An 18635-nucleotide genomic window follows, 5' to 3' on the forward strand; every position below is an offset into this window, starting at 1 on the left:
GGTTTACATTAAAACATTATACTTCCTGTGATATGTGGTTTAAGATGGTTGCTTTTCCTTAGCTGTCCATTAGCAGCCCAATTTTTTATCCCTGTTGGCAAAACTGAATTCTAATCAAAGTATCAGATGAATTTGTTAAGTTTTCTTTTCCTTTTTTCTTTATGTCTGTTTTTGCGCTTTAAGGCTCATCTTTAAGAAAACAGGACAATAATTAAAAGTGTGAATAATCAACATGCTCAAGTATACACGCTTGTACCAAATCACCAATGATTCAGAACTACACAATGCCTTGATTTGATAAAAGTATTGAAAACAGATGGTCAACATTTTCCAGAAAGAGTTCTAGCTTGGAAAAACAAGTTTAGTAAAAGGTAAAGACAAAGGCATCCCCTAAACATAAAAGAATTGTTCATGCATCTTAAATTAAAAAAAAAAAAAAAAAAAACTATTTCTACTATATACTTCAGATAACTCTATTAAAACTTCAAATTTCTTTATAAATTTCAACTTGCTTCTTATACATAAAAAAGTCTAAATATTTCCACATGCAAAGTAAGCAAGTGTTCATAAAAACAATAACTGACCTTGGGGAGAGTATCTTTGTATTGACACTGTTTGAAAGCATCACCAAAATAATCTGCAGCCTGATTAGCCAATTTAGCTATGATGGCATCTTTCATTTTATCTGGAATACAATATGAAGTTAACCATTACAATTAAAATAAATATGAGCTAATCTGACATGTCTCAGTATAAAAACTGAGATCACAAGTATGTACACGCATCTTAAAACATCTTTCTTGATGAAATCACATTTTCTGCACAAAATTTAGAACAGACAAAATAGATTAGTGGTTGCCAGCAGTGGGGGAAAGGGGAGTGAGGGGTGACTGCTAATGGGTACACAGCTTCTTTTTGGGATGATGGTAATGTTCTAAAATAAGATAGTGGTAATCAAAACTCTATGAATATACTAAAAATCTTATGTTGTATACTTAGAAGGGTGAACTTTAGTGTATATAAATTCTACCTCAATATAAGCTGTTATTATAAAAGTATTCCAATTCCTATTTCTTCCACATGATGACTTATCTCTTATTTTCAGTTTCAGCCCATATTACATATTCAGCCCGTATTTCAATCTCTCATGCTAACTTATATGGCTTATAAGAATTATTCTTATTCCCTCATTCCCAGGGCCAGGGACTGTGCCTGGATGACTCCTTCTTGTCATTTAGGTCTACTTTAAAGAGGACCTCCTGAAAGAAAGCCTTCTTGACTAATGAATCTAAAATTAGCCCAGCTTCCCCTACATCCCTATCCCATAACCATACCACCAGCCACTATCATATAATTCTTTCTTATTTTTTATAGCAATTATTACTGAAATCTTATAGCAATTATTTATGAAATTATCCTGTCTACTTAATTCTTGCTTATCATCTCTCCCATCACCAAAACATAAGGTTGTTTTCTAACTCCATTTATCTAGAAACTAGAACAGTGACTGGCACAGAGTAAGTACTCAATAAATATTTGCGAATAAATGTCTGACACGTTAAAAACATACATAAATACTATCCCAGAATGCAGTGTTTAAAGACAATTACTGAAGATCCATTTCATGACTTCAAACACAGCCTACATTCTTAAATGTAAATTTGTGCCACAAATTCAGAAAAGGATAGCTGAAAATTTTCCATAATTCCTGTATCAAGTTCAAGAAGGAAAGCTCGACATTGAACATATTATATTCTAATCACTTTCTTAATTTAAAAGCCTTATCACTTCTTTTCACATGCAACAAAAAGACAAATTGGAGTTACCTCTTGTGGCTTTTAAAAAAAATACTTCTTGAGCCTGTGCCAGCATAATAAGACTGAGGGTCCCAACAGTATCTGGAGATATGTCCACGGTAGGCTCTCGATTTAAGGCAGATAAAACCGTCTCTTTAATATGTAAAAAGGCACCACTAGCAAACTAAAGGGGGGAAAAAGAATTTCTTTAAAATCTATAGGAACTCAGCAAGACTTAATTTCCTACTGTTACATATAAAAGTCATTTCAAATGTTAACTCAGTGAAGAGTTAATATATTTAAATTTTTATATTATGCAAAACCAATCTAAAACATCTGACCTACAGACAATAAGGTTATCTTTCTAAAACTCTATAGCGTAACAAGAGATTTAACAAAGATTAAAAGTAAATTACAAGGAAAAACAAAGTAAACTAATGGAACAATCTGATTAAACTATTTTTAGATATACTTCCTCAAAATTAACATGAGAATAGAGGCAGGGATAAACATTAAAATATTTTTAGTACTGCAATGCTCTTGCTTTGGTCCCAAACAAATTCATCTTTCAAATAATTAAACATGCCGTAGTTAGGGGACACCCCAGATAGTACATACATCTAGTCCTCTGAGGAACAGCATTACTACCCATTGTTAGTGATTTCTGTCTGGCCTTCAGAGCTCGCTAGTGAAATGTTCCCCATCAGATTTTTCATCTCAATTATATTTTGTTAATACTAAAATAACTTTGCTTTTATGAAACAAATTATACTAAGAAAAAGAAATAAATCAGTCTGGGATTAAAAGGTGTCATGAGTTGGCCGGGTGCGGTGGCTCACACCTGTAATCCCAGCACTTTGGAAGGGTGAGGTGGGCGGATTACCTGAGGTCAGGAGTTCAAGACCAGCCTGGCCAACATGATGAAACCCCGTCTCTACTAAAAATACAAAAATTAGCTGGGCGTGATGGCACACACTTGTAATCCCAGCTGCTCGGGAGGCTGAGGCAGGAGAATCACTTGAACCCAGGAGGCGGAGGTTGCAGTGAGCCAAGATCACACCATTGTACTCCTGCCTGGGCAACAGAGCGAGACTCCATCTCAAAAAAGAAAAATAAAAGGTGTCATGAGTTAGATAAATAGACAACACAGAGAAAACTCAAAGTCAAATGTATTAAAATGAACAGCATGTTTCTGCAGTCACTAAGTATTATAAGACCAGAGTATCTGCTAGGAATGAACAACTGAACTTGTTTAGTAAACTAGTGAATCAAAGTCTAGAACAGCAAGGTGTCTGAGTCTCTCATTTACAGATAAGGAACTGGAGGTACTAGAGAGGTTAAAGAACTTGCCCAACGGCACAAAACTTCTGAGTGGCAAGCAGCCTAGACAAGGACCTAGGTCTAATACCACCAGTTATCTTTCCATGATACCAGGTGCCCTGCTGTGAACCCTCACAGAATGGAATGTTTCTTTCATAATTCAGAATGACCTTTCTAAAATCTCATATACCAACTAACTGAGTTACAGTTAACCAAAAGCTAAATAAAATTTTACTTCGTTTTCACTACTTTATTTTATTTATTTTGAGACAGAGTCTTGCCCTTGTCGCCCAGACTAGAGTGCAATGGCATAATCTCAGCTCACTGCAACCTCCGCCTTCTGGGTTCAAGAGATTCTCCTGCCTCAGCCTCCCAAGTAGCTCAGACTACAGGCGCCCACCACCACACTCAGCTAATTTTTCTATTTTTAGTACAGACAGGGTTTCACCATGTTGCCCAGGCTGGTCTGGAACTCCTGACCTCGTGATCCGCATACCACGGCCTCCCAAAGTGCTGGGGTTACAGGTGTGAGCCACCACGCCCAGCTCGTTTTCACATTTTAAAATATTTGCCATGTATAGCCTCAAAAAGAAATAGCGTATGCATTATGTTTGTTATCTATGCCCATTCAAAACTGTAAGGCAAGCCACAATTTGGAGCATGTTGTTTGCTTAAGGTATATTTTCCTTTTACTTTCTCAGAATAGCATCACTCACCTCTTTCCTAAACATAAACAACAGGAAAAAGCAGACTACCTCTGAGACAAGCAAATTTCATGGGAGGTTTGGGGGTGAAACAGTAGAAGGACATTTGGAATTACATGAAATTTGGAATCAGAACTACTGAAACCCAAATGGACTGCTTTATTAGGACTTCAGACCTTTAGTCTCCTCATATGTACAATGGGAATGACATTATATGACATACATCACAAGGTTTATCTGAGAGTCGAATAATGTACATGAAAACACTTTGTAAATTAGAAAGTAATATAAAATGACAACAATGATTATATATATATATTACTTAACAGTAATCATTTACTGTTCTTTTAACCAAAACAAAAAAAAGCTGAATAAATAATAAACAACTGCTGGCCGGGCATGGTGGCTCACACCTGTAATCCCAGCACTTTGGGAGGCCAAGGTGGGTGGATCATGAAGTCAGGAGATCAAGACCATCCTGGCTAACACGGTGAAACCCCATCTCTACTAAAAATACAAAAAAAATTAGCCGGGCAAGGTGGTGGATGCCTGTAGTCCTAGCTACTCAGGAGGCTGAGACAGGAGAATGGCGTGAACCTGGGAGGCGGAGCTTGCAGTGAGCCGAGATTGCGCCACTGCACTCCAGCCTGGGCGACAGAGCAAGACTCCGTCTCAAAAAAAATAAATAAATAAATAAAATAAAATAAAATAAAATAAACTGCCACAAAATAATATGCCATATTAGTAAATGATCAGTACGTAAAATAGATTAGGCAACTTATGAACATTATGTGTCTGACCATATTTAAATATGACCTCTCCACAAGTCTCAAAGTTAAAATTTTATTTTCTTGCCAATTTCTTGTCTTTATTTTTGTAACAACAGTGAAATTTCAAGTGTGTCTCACTCTAAGAAAACATATGAAAATAATGTACAAATTTTTTTTAATTAGGTAATTTATTTAAAATGGATTTACCCTAAATGCCTGAGACGAAATCTCAGACATTTCATAATTTCTTCAACCAACAATTATTGAGCCTCTATTATGTGCCAGGCACTGTGCTAGGCGCTGGGTATAAAACAATGAGGAATAACAGACCTGGTCTATAGACAGTTTATCTAAGGGCTTCAAAAGTAAGAATCAATTCATTTTAAAAGTGCCTTCGTTTAAGAAAACATCTGTTGCATAAGAAGTATCTATAAACCTAAATGCAAATTATTTTCCACTTAATCCAATTTAGTGTTGATCATTATTGTAGTAACTACTTTTCCGCATACCTGGTAATGCTTAGCAGCGATTTTCAATCCTTCATCATTATCCAGGTTCTGTTCTGCTGCAATTTGGCTAGCTAAGGCTGCACAATTGAACAACACACAGCTCTTTTCATATCCTAAGCTTGCAAGAGCTGTAAAAAATTGAGAAGGAAAAATTCATCAGATTATTTTTTCTAAAGAAAACAAATGTTTCAAAGAGAAATACTATGACCTCTATCATCCCACTGACTCTCACAAAAACAAGTTTCCAGACCTGTTTTCTTGCTGTCACATGCTCCCATATTTCAAGCTGCCCTTACAGGCGTTTATTTCCACAATATTCCCATCACCTAAAACGCTAAAGAACAGTAAGTTATTCTTTCTCTCCTTCCCTTTACTTCCACATTTCTATTACAATCAAATTCAAATGTAAAAGTCATTTTCATGTCATTTCTCTCAGTTTCTTAAATTTGAATGAATTATTTCCATTTTTCCATCACCTCTCAAAATCACATTGTCCCACCACAATCAAACCAGTTCCTCATTACGACAAATCTAAGTCAATGCAATTACCTCCTAGCTGGCCTTATGCTTTACTCCCTCATGCAAATACATTTCTCAACGGGCTAGCAGATTAGCTGGGCTAAAACCCAACTCTGATAAAAAAAAAAAAAAAAAAAAATCTACACACCTCGCATCCACTTAGGATAGTTCCTATTAAAAAACAAACAGAAAATAAGCACTGATGAAGATATAGACAAACTGGAACTTTCCTGTACTGTTGGCGGGAACGCAAACTCATGGTTGGGCATGGTGGCTCACTCCTGTAATCTCAGCACTTTAGTAGGCTGAGGCAGGAGGATCTCTTGAAGCCAAGAGTTTGAGGTCAGCCTGAGCAACACAGCAAGACCCCATCTCTACAAAAAAAAAAAATTGTTTTTAAACAGCCAGGTATGGTGGTGCATGTCTATAGTCCTAGCTACTCGGAGGCAGGAGGACCACTAGAGCCCAGGAGTTCAAGGCTGCAGTGAGCTATGATCATGCCACTATATTTCAGCCTGAGCGACAGAGCGAGACCCTGTCTCAAAATAAAAAATTAAAATTAAAAAAAGTGCAACTGCTGTGGAAAACAATATGGTGGGTCCTCAAAGTATTAAAAATAGAATTGCTATTTTATCCAGCAATGCCACTTTTGGGTATACACCCCCAAAAAAATGAAAGCAGAGTCTCAAAGGGCTATACGTATGCCCATGTTCACAGCAGCATTATTCACAAAGCCAAACATGAAAGCAACCCAAGTGTCTGTGATCTGATGAATATATAAACAAAACGTGGTATATACATACAATGGAATATTAGTGAGCCTTAAACAAGAAGGAAATCATATGCTATAACACGGATGAATCTTGAGGACATTAAGCTAAATGAAATAAGTCAGTCACAAAAAGACAAATATTGTATGATTCCACTTATATGAGTTACCTAGAGTAATCAAATTCAGAGACAGAAATCAGAATGATGGTTATCAGGGATGGTGGTGGGGGGAGGGGGACTGTTGTTCAATCAGTACATTATTTCAGATTTGCTAGATGAAAAAGTTCTGGAGATGTATTTTATAACAATGTGAAATACACCCAACACTAGTGAACTGTACACTTAAAAATGATTAAGATAATAAATTTCATGTTGTGAAATTTTTTTTAAATGCAGTCTATGACTCTACTTGTACGAGGTACCTACAGTTAAATTCAGAGACTGAAAGAATGCTAGTTGCCAAGGGTTGAGGGGGGAGGGAAGAATGGGACATTATAATTGTATTTTTTCTTTTGAGACAGGGTTTCACTCTGTCACCCAGGCTGGAGTGCACTAGTGCAATCACACTCATTGCAGCCTCTACCTCTTGGGCTCAATCAATCCTCCTGCCTCAGCCTCCTGAGTAGCTGGGACTACAGGCACAGGCCACCACACCCGGCTAATTTTTGTATCTTTTGTAGAGACAGGGACTCACTATGTTGCCTAGGCTGGTCTTGAACTCGTTGGTTCAAGCAATCCTCCCACCTCGGCCTCCCAAAATGCTGGGATTACAAGCATGAGCCACCGCCCCCAGGCTGTGAAGTTATCATTTACTGGGCAGAGTTTGTTTTGTAAAGTGAAAAAGAGTTCTCGAGACGATGTTTGCACAATAATGTAAATGTACTTAATACCACTGAAGTGTACACTTAAAATGGTTAAGAAGGCATATTGTGTATATTGCATCGCAACTGAAAAATAACTTTCAAAAAAGAATCTACAATAGATCCCTATTACTCACAGAATTCAATCACTTTGGAATTCAAGATCTTGCATAATGTACAAGGCATTGACCACCAGGCAAAATAAGGCTCCTTACAAAAAACACTGAATAAACCAATCTAGGAGAATCAGAACAACACTACATTTGTATGTTTGTGCCACAGAGTAGTACCATAAAGTAAAGCCCTCCTTGTTATAGTACTTTGGTGGCCTCCTAGGTAATAAAGGCCAGTTTTCAACTTGCTTCCAAACCAGTTCTAGTCTCCTCATTCTAAACTAAAGCAGACATAAACACCAGCTACTCTAACCTACTTTATTAAACATATGGAAAATCTAAAATAACCAGGTTGTGAAAAAAGCCTGCAGCAAAATAAAGGAAGAGCAATGTGAACTGAAAAACTAAGCCCAAAATAAATAAAGACAATTCCAGTCATAAAAGATAATATTCCAAAGATCACAATTAGCATTCCTTAAAGAGATTCAAAGATGGCACATCCACAAAAGAAAAGGATTTTTTTAATTAATAAGAAAAAGCTCCTAAAAATTAAAAACTTGTTAAATTTTTTTCAAAAGTTTTAAGGGTGGAGGAAGGAAAAAAATTTTTTTTCAAGTTTTAAAATTAATATCTAGGCAATCTCTCAGAAAGAACATAAAGTCAAGAAAAAATATAAAAATTATGAGTGAACAACTCAGAACAACCAACATCTAATAAAATATTCCAAAGAAAGAGAGACAAAAGAGACAAGAAAATTATCAAAGAAATATAAGAAAACTTTCCAGAGCTTAAGGGAGATATAAGTGTTCAAACTAAAAGGGCCAAAAAGAAATGCCCTACACACGAATAAAATGAAATCCCATTAAGTCTTTTGAGATTTCTAAACATGAAAGATAAAGAGAAGACTGTAAAAATATTCCCAAGAGCAAAGAAACAGATCACTTATAAAATAACAAAAATCAGACTTTTCTTCAGTAACACTAGATACTAAAAGGCAACGGATTGGCCAGGTGCAGTGGCTCACGCCTGTAATCTCAGCACTTTGGGAGGCTGAGGCGGACAAATCATGAGGTCAAGAGAACAAGACCATTCTGGCCAACATGGTGAAACCCTGTCTCTTATTAAAAATACAAAAATTAGCTGGACGTGGTGGCATGCGCCTGTAGCCTCAGCTACTCAGGAGGCTGACGCAGGATAATCACTTGAACCTTGGAGGTGGAGGTTGCAGTGAGCCGAGATCGTGCCACTACACTCCAGCCTAGCGTCAGACTGAGACTCCCTATCAAAAAAAAAAAAAAAAAAAAAAAAGGCAAGGGATCAATGCCTTCAAGTTCTGAATATAATTTTAATTAATTCAATAAATATATACATTAGGCCAGTGTGGCAGGAGAGAGCAAGGAACAAAATTAAATATCAGCCAGGCGTGGTGCCTCACACCTGTAATCCCAGCACTTTGGGAGGCCAAGGTGGGCGGAGCTCTTGAGGCCAGGAGTTCGAGACCAGCCTGGCCAACATGGTGAAACCCTGTCTCTACTAAAAATACAAAAATTCACCAGGCGTGGTGGTGCATGCCTGTAATCCCAGCTACTCAGGAGGCTGTGGCACGAGAATCACTTGAACCTCAGAGGCAGAGGTTGCTTTGAGCCAAGATCATGCCACTGCACTCCATCCACCCTGGGCAACAGAGCAAGACTGTTCTAAAAAAAAAAAAAAAAAAAACAAGAATGAAATATATTCCAAACAAGAAATAAAAGTAAACTGTTTATATATCAGATACATATCTCAGTCTATTATGTTGCCCATAAATATTATCATATCAGACTGTAGTCTCTCCTTTTATTCTGACAATTTCTCATGTATAAGAGCTTTTATGAGATTTTACATATAAGAGCTATTTTATCTTTTTTTCCTTTATTTTCTTCTATCCATCTAAACTTAAACCAGGTTTTCAAAACAATATTTAATTTTCCTTTTTTCAAAGATGACTTTCTAAGTATTTAACTGTATTCTTGTTTCTTACTTGCTCTCTTTTAAGTTTTTCTTTTATCTTTTTTTTTGAGACAAGGTGTCACTCTGTCACCCAGGCTGAAGTACAGTGGCGTGATCATGGCTTACTGCAGCCTCAACCTCCCAGGCTCAAGCAATCCTCTCACCTCAACCCCCTAAACAGCTAGGACTACAAGCACACGCCACCATGTCTGGCTAATTTTTTTATTTTTTGTAGAGACAGAGTTTCATCTGTTCCCCAAGCTGGTCCTGTACTCCTGGGCTCAAGTGATCCGCCTGTCTCGGCCTTCCCAAGTACTGGGATTACAGGCACGAGCCACCACTTCCAGCCTCTAAGTTTTTCAAAATGAAAATAACAGCTTTCTAAAATTCAAAAAATTTTTCCTAACTACAAAAAAAAAATTTAAAATCACCCAAGATCTCATCTTCCAGAGTTAAGTAGAAATTATGTTTTGGTATCTCACAAATAACTACATAAACATTCACACACATAACTTTTCACAAAGTGGATACTATACCACACTCGAGTTGCCTGGAATGCACAACTCGAGGGAGGAGGAATTACTCTGGGTTCTGTATGAGGAGTGTCCCAAGGAGCCCAATTCAGGGGAACCTAGAGTTGTACAATGCAACAACTCTGAACTAAGGCAGGCCTTTTATTCAATATTCCATTGATATAACTTTACATATCAACAAATACATATATGCATTTTTATTCTTAGTATTCCAAAAGTACACAATATTCAAATGAATAAGTAGCCTTTTATTTAACGAAGACATTACTGAAGGACATTTAATTACCAATTTTTGCTACTAGAAATGCCTTGATGAACCACCTCCTGTTTATGATCTAATTTTTTGCTTCCCAGTTCTTCTGGATACTTGAGTTCATCACTCAAGTGTCTCCTAGTTCTCCTGCGATCTGCTCCTTATTCTCAGCCTACCAAATTTCTTAAGTCATAACAACACTAAAAATCCTTTTCTTCACCTTAGCTCCCTCTCAGAATGACGCTCCCTTTGTCCCCAAATCTTTAATGATCAGTAGATTTTTACTTTTACTTTACAAATCAGTAGATTTCCTGAAATGAGCAACCCACATTTACTGTTTCCATTCCCTCACCTCCCATTCACCCCTCAATCTGATGCTTCTTCAGGATACTCCAAGAGAAACTTCTCTCTGCTAAATCCAGTGACTTCTCCAACTTTACATGACTTGAGTTCTGCCACAATGACTCTGTCAAGGATGTTCCAGCCTGGACCTCGGATGATCATCAGAATTACCTGGAGATATTTTCTTTTTTTTTTTTTTTTTAGACGGAATCTCGCTCTGTCACCCAGGCTGGAGTGCAATGGCACAATCTCAGTTCACTGCAACCTCTGCCTCCCAGGTTCAAGTGAGTCTCCTGCCTCAGCCTCCTGAGTAGCTGGGATTACAAGGCGTGCACCACTACACCTGGCTAATTTTGTATTTTAGTAGAGACAGGATTTCACCATGTTGGTCAGGATAATCTCAAACTCCTGACCTCGTGATCTACCCGCCTCGGCCTCCCAAAATGCTGGGATTACAGGCGTGAGCCACCACGCCCGGCCACCCGGAGATATTTCCAAAGATACTAATTCCAGTGCCCTACTCCAAAACTTTCTCCTATCACATCTGGCACTCTGTATCTTCATCTTTAAAGATAAACCTTTAACATTTTTCCCAGGTAATACTAATACGCAGCCAGATTTGGGAACCACTGGACCACATCACCTTTGAAACTCTTCTGGCATTCCTTCACATCTCTATTTTATCCTGGTTCCTGTAAGATATGAAAGCTTTTTCTCAACCTCATTCCCAGAACCTCTTCCTCTATTTCCCCTGAATGTTATATTACTTAGCTCTGACTTTGATACTTTTCTCAATTATCTGCCAGAAGGAATAAATTTATTATCACCTAATAATTGTTTCCAAATGTATATCTCTTTCTCTTCTGAGCTTTAAATCCTTTATTTCAAAATGCCAGAGAAATGTCTACCCAGACATAACACAGAAAAATCAGAGTCAACCTTTCTACTAAGAGGAATAAATATCCAACAGGTCAAACCAACTTATTAAATCTCAGAGTCAAGTCTCAACTCCTACTCTTCCTTCTGACTGGAAGTCAGCAAATTCAGTCAACTTCACCTCTGAAAAGTCTGAAATCCCTCTCTTCTGTGACTCACACACACTAGCTTGTCTAACCTCATCATCTCTCATCAGTCTCCTAACTGGTCTATTTCTCTCTAGTCCTGGGAGTTAGACCTTCTAGATTCACATCCCAGCTTCATTAAATCCTAACCATATGACTTCAGAAAATCACGTAATCTTTCTAAACCAGTCTGTTGAACTGGCAATAATAGTGCCTTTTCCTCATTAAGCTACTGGAGAATTCAGTAAGATTATTTATAAAGTCCCTTCCAGAGTACCTGGGTAAAATAAATGCCCAATAAACATGCACTATTATTATATAAGAGGGAAAAGTACAAAGTCAGGAGCATAATATTTGCAACTCTTCACAATCTGCTTTCTAATACCATCACCCTCCATAATCCCCAATTCAACCTATGGTTACAAGCCATAACAATAATTATTATTAAATTAACATTATATATAATATCTACTATAAAATATATATTTCCATTTCCTCACCTAAATATAAGTATAAACCTTATATAAGATATATAGATATATGTATGTATATGGTATGCACATACTATATAATACATATTATATATCTATATCTTATAAGGTATATAGTAAATACTATACCATATCTTAATGTATATGTATACTATAAAAAGGATATACCATAAGGCATATTATACATACTTATATATAATACATGTGTATATATACATATATTTCTTATATATTATATAAAATATACATGTGTATATAAAATATACATAGTATATGTGTATATAAAATATACATAGTATGTGTATATAAAATATACATAGTATATGTGTATATAAAATATACATAGTATATGTGTATATAAAATATACATAGTATATGTGTATATAAAATATACATAGTGTATGTGTATATAAAATATACATAGTGTATGTGTATATAAAATATACATAGTGTATGTGTATATAAAATATACATATATGTGTATATAAAATATACATGTGTATATAAAATATACATATATGTGTATATAAAATATACATATGTGTATATAAAATATACATATATGTGTATATATAATATACATGTGTATATAAAATATACATGTGTATATAAAATATACATATGTGTATATAAAATATACATATTATCTGTGTATATATAATATACATATCTGTGTATATATAATATACATATATGTATATGAATATATACATATAGTATACATATTATATATACTATACATACACATAAATGTATATATGTATGTATATATGTATACAAATATATATTATATATGTGTATATGTAAGTATATATACATATATGTATATAATATATATTATATATACTTACATATATACATATAATACACATTATATACACATATACATACATGCATATATGATACACATATGTGCGCATATGATACACATTATAGGTGCGCATATGATACACATTATAGGTGCGCATATGATACACATTATAGGTGCGCATATGATACACATTATAGGTGCGCATATGATACACATTATAGGTGCGCATATGATACACATTATAGGTGCGCATATGATACACATTATAGGTGCGCATATGATACACATTATAGGTGCGCATATGATACACATTATAGGTGCGCATATGATACACATTATAGGTGCGCATATGATACACATTATAGGTGCGCATATGATACATATATACATATAATACATATATACATATAATACATATATCATATATACATTGTATATACATATATACATAAAATATACATATATCACATATACATTACAATGTTATATAATAATATAATTATTCATTACAGCTAATAAAGCACTGTTCTTAGGACTTTACATGTATTCACTCATTTAATCCACATAAGAATCCAATGGAATAGGCCAGGGGCTCACACCTGTAATTCCAGCACTTTGGGAGGCCGAGGCGGGTGGATCACCTGAGGTCGGGAGTTCGCGACCAGCCTGGCCAACATGGTGAAACCCCGTCTCTACTAAAAAAATTACCCGGGTGTGGTGGTGGGTGCTTGTAATCCCAGCTGAGGCAGGAGGATACGAGAATCACTTGAACCCAATAGGCAGAGGTTTCAGTGAGCCAAGATCGTGCCACTGCACTCCATCCTGGGCAACAAGAGCAAAACTCTGTCTCAAAAAAAAATAATAATAATCCAATGAGATAAACAGTATTATCTCCATTTCACAGATAAGAAAATTAAGGCACAGAGAGGTTATCTTGCTGGAGCTGGTAGATCAAATGTCCTCACCCTTCTGACCTATGGTTATGATTTTGTATCTGTAATATTATTTTCTACAAATCCATCCTTCAAGGCCTAACTCAAACATTGTCTGCTTTCAAAAGGTAGAATTACTTTCTTCCTCATATATGCTTCCATGAGTTTGTTCATAGGCTGATATTACATATTACACTTTTAAATGATCAACTATCTTCCCAACAACTAAGTACATCGGTTTTATTCATTTTTATAACTAGGACAGTGCCTGGCAAGGCATGGGCTCTCTACAAATATTTCAAAATTGCATTAAAAGTTGAAGTTAAAAAGAGAATGAGATGTAAAAAACTTTAGTATTTACAAAGAGTCATTAGGATTAACAATCTTAAAAACTAAAAACAACGCAAAGTAGTTAGACCAATTTTCCTATCACTTTTATTAAAAATTACATACCCAGTTTTACAGAGCCTCCAAAAAGTGAACCTTTATCAAAAGCATCCTTCCAGGTAAATGTCAAGCAGATCTGGATAGAATGAAAGAAAACAGAAAATTATGTTACCTTCCTGAATCTCATTAAATATTAAGTCTTCTTTGAAGAAAAATCCACCATGAAAAAAAGGACAAAAGCACAAAATATTATCTCCTATAACCACCCAACTTCCTTTCCTTCTCCTTTTACATTGAAATTTTAAAAAAGTAAAATACTGGCACTGGGATATTTCAAATGGTCATTCTGCCTTGGTAATCATAAACACTATCTTATTCATCTTTATAAACACACAATGACTTTAACGGAACAAAATAAGTAGTAGATGCTTGTCAAATAAGCCAAGTGAAGAAAGGGAAATAAAAGTAAGTACTACAGGTTTCCTAGAAGATGAAATTAAAAACTATTCCATGATGACAAAAGTAGGAGAATGGTTATTTTGGGGGATGGGTTAATATTTTATTTATTTATCTCGGTGGTGGTTATACAGGCATATTCACTTTGTAAGATTCAAGCTATACCCATGATTTGTTCACTTTTCTGTATGCTACATGAATATTAAATGTTTACTTTATTAAAAAACTCTCTCTCTGCTCCTGAAATATGTATTATCACATACAAAGATTAGAAAGAAATAAACCTCATTTAAATTATTTATTGCAATCTAATACAAAAATTTCTAAATTCTTGATTAGGGAAATTTTCAAACATACAGAAAAACTAAAGAGAATAAAAAGAATGAACTCCAGTATATCCATCAGCAGCTTTAGTCTTTTGCCCTTCTTAGTTCATCTACCTCCCAACTTGCCCTGCCTCCAGCCACCTACACTTTTTTTCCAGGAATATTTTAAAGGAAATCTCAACATATAATTATTTCACCTGTAAAAACTTTAGTACAAGAATGTTTAAAGTACTTTTCTTATAACTATTTTAAAATTTAAAAGTATCACTAATTTTAAAATCTTTATCCAATCTCCAAAATAAAACTATAAGAAATTATCAGCATTTTCAACATCTAGCCTTTAAGGAGAAAATAAAGTTGACATTCATGTAATTAACATTTAATCAAAACAGCATTTGCAACTTTTACATGCAAATGTAACTTGTGCAAATAATTTTTAAAGCACATAAACTGAGACTAATAATTCCTGAATTGTGCAGTTTCCTTCCTAATTCTGAAAAAGTCAAAGGGAAGGACACGGCAGATTAATCAGTCAATAGATCCTACTGACATAAAATGAAGTCCAAAAAAACACAAACCATTGCTCTACATGAGCCCCAGAAGTGACTGAAGAATGACATGAACAGAATTCCAGGAGATTCTTTCCTCAGAAGCACATATATTCGCATCAGACAGACCTAAAAGCTCCTATTTTTATAACACTATCTCATAAAACTCTAACGACAGTGAAGATATTGGCAGAAGGAAATGGGTGCTATTACCATATAATTTTAACAGAATTAATGACTTACCTGATTTTCAGAAAATGGGAATTTGGGTTCAATAGAACAAATCTGATCATAATATCTAAAAAATAGAGCAGAATTAATAATTACCAGAGCTAAATATTACATGCATTTATGTAATTACAACTGGTTTAAAATGATACAAAAATTAATCATGCTTACTTTGAGCAGCTATTTTATATGAAAAAAAGTTTTTTAGTACGTAAACCAGAAGCTAAAAAATATATGCAGTGAAAAACTATGAACAAAAACTCATACCCACCACCACAGAAAAATATTTATCAACTGTTATTGGCTAAAAGCAAACATCTGCTCCGAAAACCAAAATATTTCTTAAAAATACTATTTCTTACTAAAATAAATAAGTTTGTATCCATTAGACAAATTAGTATCTCTGGTAAACTGCCAATTAAAAACAGGTTTACCAACTTTCAAATGTTTTGGGTAAGCCCATCTCTACCTCCAGCACTGCCACACAGCACATCAAAGCTACCACTGTCTTTCAGCTAGAAATCCAAAAGTTTCCTAGACAACCTCTCCATCTCCTTTCTCATTCTTTCCAACCTGTTTTCTGCATAGCACCCAGAATGATCACAAAATATAAAGCAGTCTTCCCCCCATCAGCGTGAGCTGTCAATCAGCAAGTCTGGCAGGGAAAGGAGGAGAAAGGGGTCAGGCCAAGCTTTCTAACTGGCCTCTAAGCTTTCCTCCTTTCCCTTTTCCCTTATACTTCCCCCACCCCTTCATCAGGGGTATTTTTGTAATGATTATTTCTGGGGGCAAATTTTCAGCAGGAGTGGGCAACATATCTGAGACCAAGTTTTGGCTGGCATGGCTATGAGTTTGGTTATAAACAGGAAAAACTACGCAATTAAGTAAATACATTGAAGATAATGGAAGCCAAGTTTCTCAAGGTCAGAGATACAAATACCTGAAAGGGCCAGGCACAGCGGATCACACCTGTAATCCTAGCACTTTGGGAGGCTGAGGCGGGTGGATCACTTGAGCCCAGAGTTCGAGACCAGCCTAGGCAACACAACGAAACCCGGTCTCTACTAAATATACAAACATTAGCCAGGCATGGTGGCGCACACCTGTGGTCCCAGCTACTCATGAGGCTGAGGTGGGAGGATCACTTGATCTAGAGGTCATGGCTGCAGTGGGCCAAGATGACGCCAACTGTACTCCAGCCTGGGCAAGACTCTGTCTCAAAAAAAAAAAATCCACAAATATGAGAAGGCAGAAGGTTAGAATAACTCCACAGTTTTAAACTGGAACTGGAGATATCAATGTGAACTTTTTTTGTTTGTTTACAGACAGGGTATCATTCTGTTGCCCAGGCTGCAGTACAGTAGCGCAATCACAGTACATGGTAACCTTGAACTCCCAGGCTCAAGCAATCTGCCCACTTCAGTCCCTGAGATGCCAGGACTACAGGTGCACGTCACCACACCCAGCTAGTTTTTCAACTCATTTTTTAAAGGTAGCAGAGAGAAATAAAAACAAGTATAAATATATAAGTATGTATTTCCTACATGTATATGCTAAGAGGGCCTATAAGCAGTAACACTTCACAGTAGCAATAAGCACACCTACTGCCCAGATAATCTTTTGCATTAAAAGGAGCCAAGTGTTCCTTAGAGAAACGGCTGACTCAAGGGCTGAGACTGAAAAAATTCAATATTCAAGCCTAAAACATCTTGCTATGCCAGAAAGTTAAGGAAGTACTCAAAAAATGATGAGGACATGTCAAAAGGGCACAGGAGGTAGCTTTAAGGGGCTCCCAATGGCTAAGCATTGAACCAATCTAAATAAAATAACAGTAAAAAATAACAACCCATTGAGGAAAAGAACACCATTCTGAAGTAAATAAACAGGTGAATAGGGAAAACTCTATCCTACGGTACCATAGTCTAGATGAAATTAGAAAAATTACCATTTGGTACCTTTCAGAGTATAATATCTAATTCTGGTAAGATTCATCAATAAATGATAAAATAATGAAAAGTGTGTAATGAAACAGGATATTATATAGTCCCAAAGTATCTCCCCACAAAATATTTACTAATTAGTACAACATGCTTATTAACTGTAAGATCAAGAAACCTGGCAAACACCATCTTAACCAAGAGATAAAAATAAACATTACCACTACAGAACAAATCCACATCTTATTTTTCCTGATATGCACTAGAAAGAACACAGCATCACTTCGCTGGTACTCCTATGCAAAAATGCAGAAATCACAAGAAAATGAGACAAGCCTTTATTGAGGAAAATTCTAAAAAGTAATTAGCCTGTACTCTTCAAAAATGCCAAGGTCATGAAAGACGAGAAAAACTGAAGAACTGGTCCAGATTGAAGGAGATTAAAGAGACATAACAATTAAATGTACTGCATGATTCTAGATTAGATCCTGAACCTGTAAATAATATTGGGAAAATCAGCAATATTTGAATGAATTCTACCGATTAAATGGTAATAATGAATCAATGCCAACTTCCTGACTTTGAAAGTTGTACTATGGTTATATAGGAGAATATCTTTGTACTCAGGAAATAAACTCTGAAGTATTAAGTACTGAAACCCTTTGGTGGATTCCCATTATACTTAAAATTACATCCAAAAATGTTGAAGGTCTTACAGGATATGGCTATCATCCAACTCTCCAGCCTCATCTCAGGATATTCACTATACATTCTAGTCACTAAATTATATGATCTCCTTGCTCAGGGCCTTCACTCTTTTTATCACCATTTCTCACTTTTGTCTAGGCTGACACTGTTATCAAAGAAAGTTCTCCTCATTCATTCATTCAACAAATATATACTAAGAGCTTACTATGCACCAAACATAGTTTTAGGACATTAAGAATTTAGCAGTAAACATCTAAAAATCTGTGCTCTT

General features: G+C 35.7%; 1 protein-coding gene across 2 annotated transcripts in view; it reads right to left on the reverse strand.

The window, feature by feature from the left end:
• The window catches only part of PDCD6IP (programmed cell death 6 interacting protein), a 71848-nt gene that overhangs the window by 39678 nt on the left and 13535 nt on the right, over positions 1 to 18635 (reverse strand). For both annotated transcript variants that reach the window (XM_054483477.2, XM_054483476.2), the window contains exons 2-6: positions 15735 to 15789; positions 14228 to 14297; positions 5100 to 5227; positions 1827 to 1980; positions 585 to 685 (exon numbers count right to left, since the gene is read on the reverse strand). In XM_054483477.2, the coding sequence (XP_054339452.1) occupies positions 585 to 685; positions 1827 to 1980; positions 5100 to 5227; positions 14228 to 14297; positions 15735 to 15789 (508 nt within the window). The remainder of the gene's footprint in view (positions 1 to 584; positions 686 to 1826; positions 1981 to 5099; positions 5228 to 14227; positions 14298 to 15734; positions 15790 to 18635) is intronic.

Source organism: Pongo pygmaeus, chromosome 2, assembly GCF_028885625.2.
Source record: "Pongo pygmaeus isolate AG05252 chromosome 2, NHGRI_mPonPyg2-v2.0_pri, whole genome shotgun sequence".
In the NCBI taxonomy this organism is placed as follows: domain Eukaryota; kingdom Metazoa; phylum Chordata; class Mammalia; order Primates; family Hominidae; genus Pongo; species Pongo pygmaeus.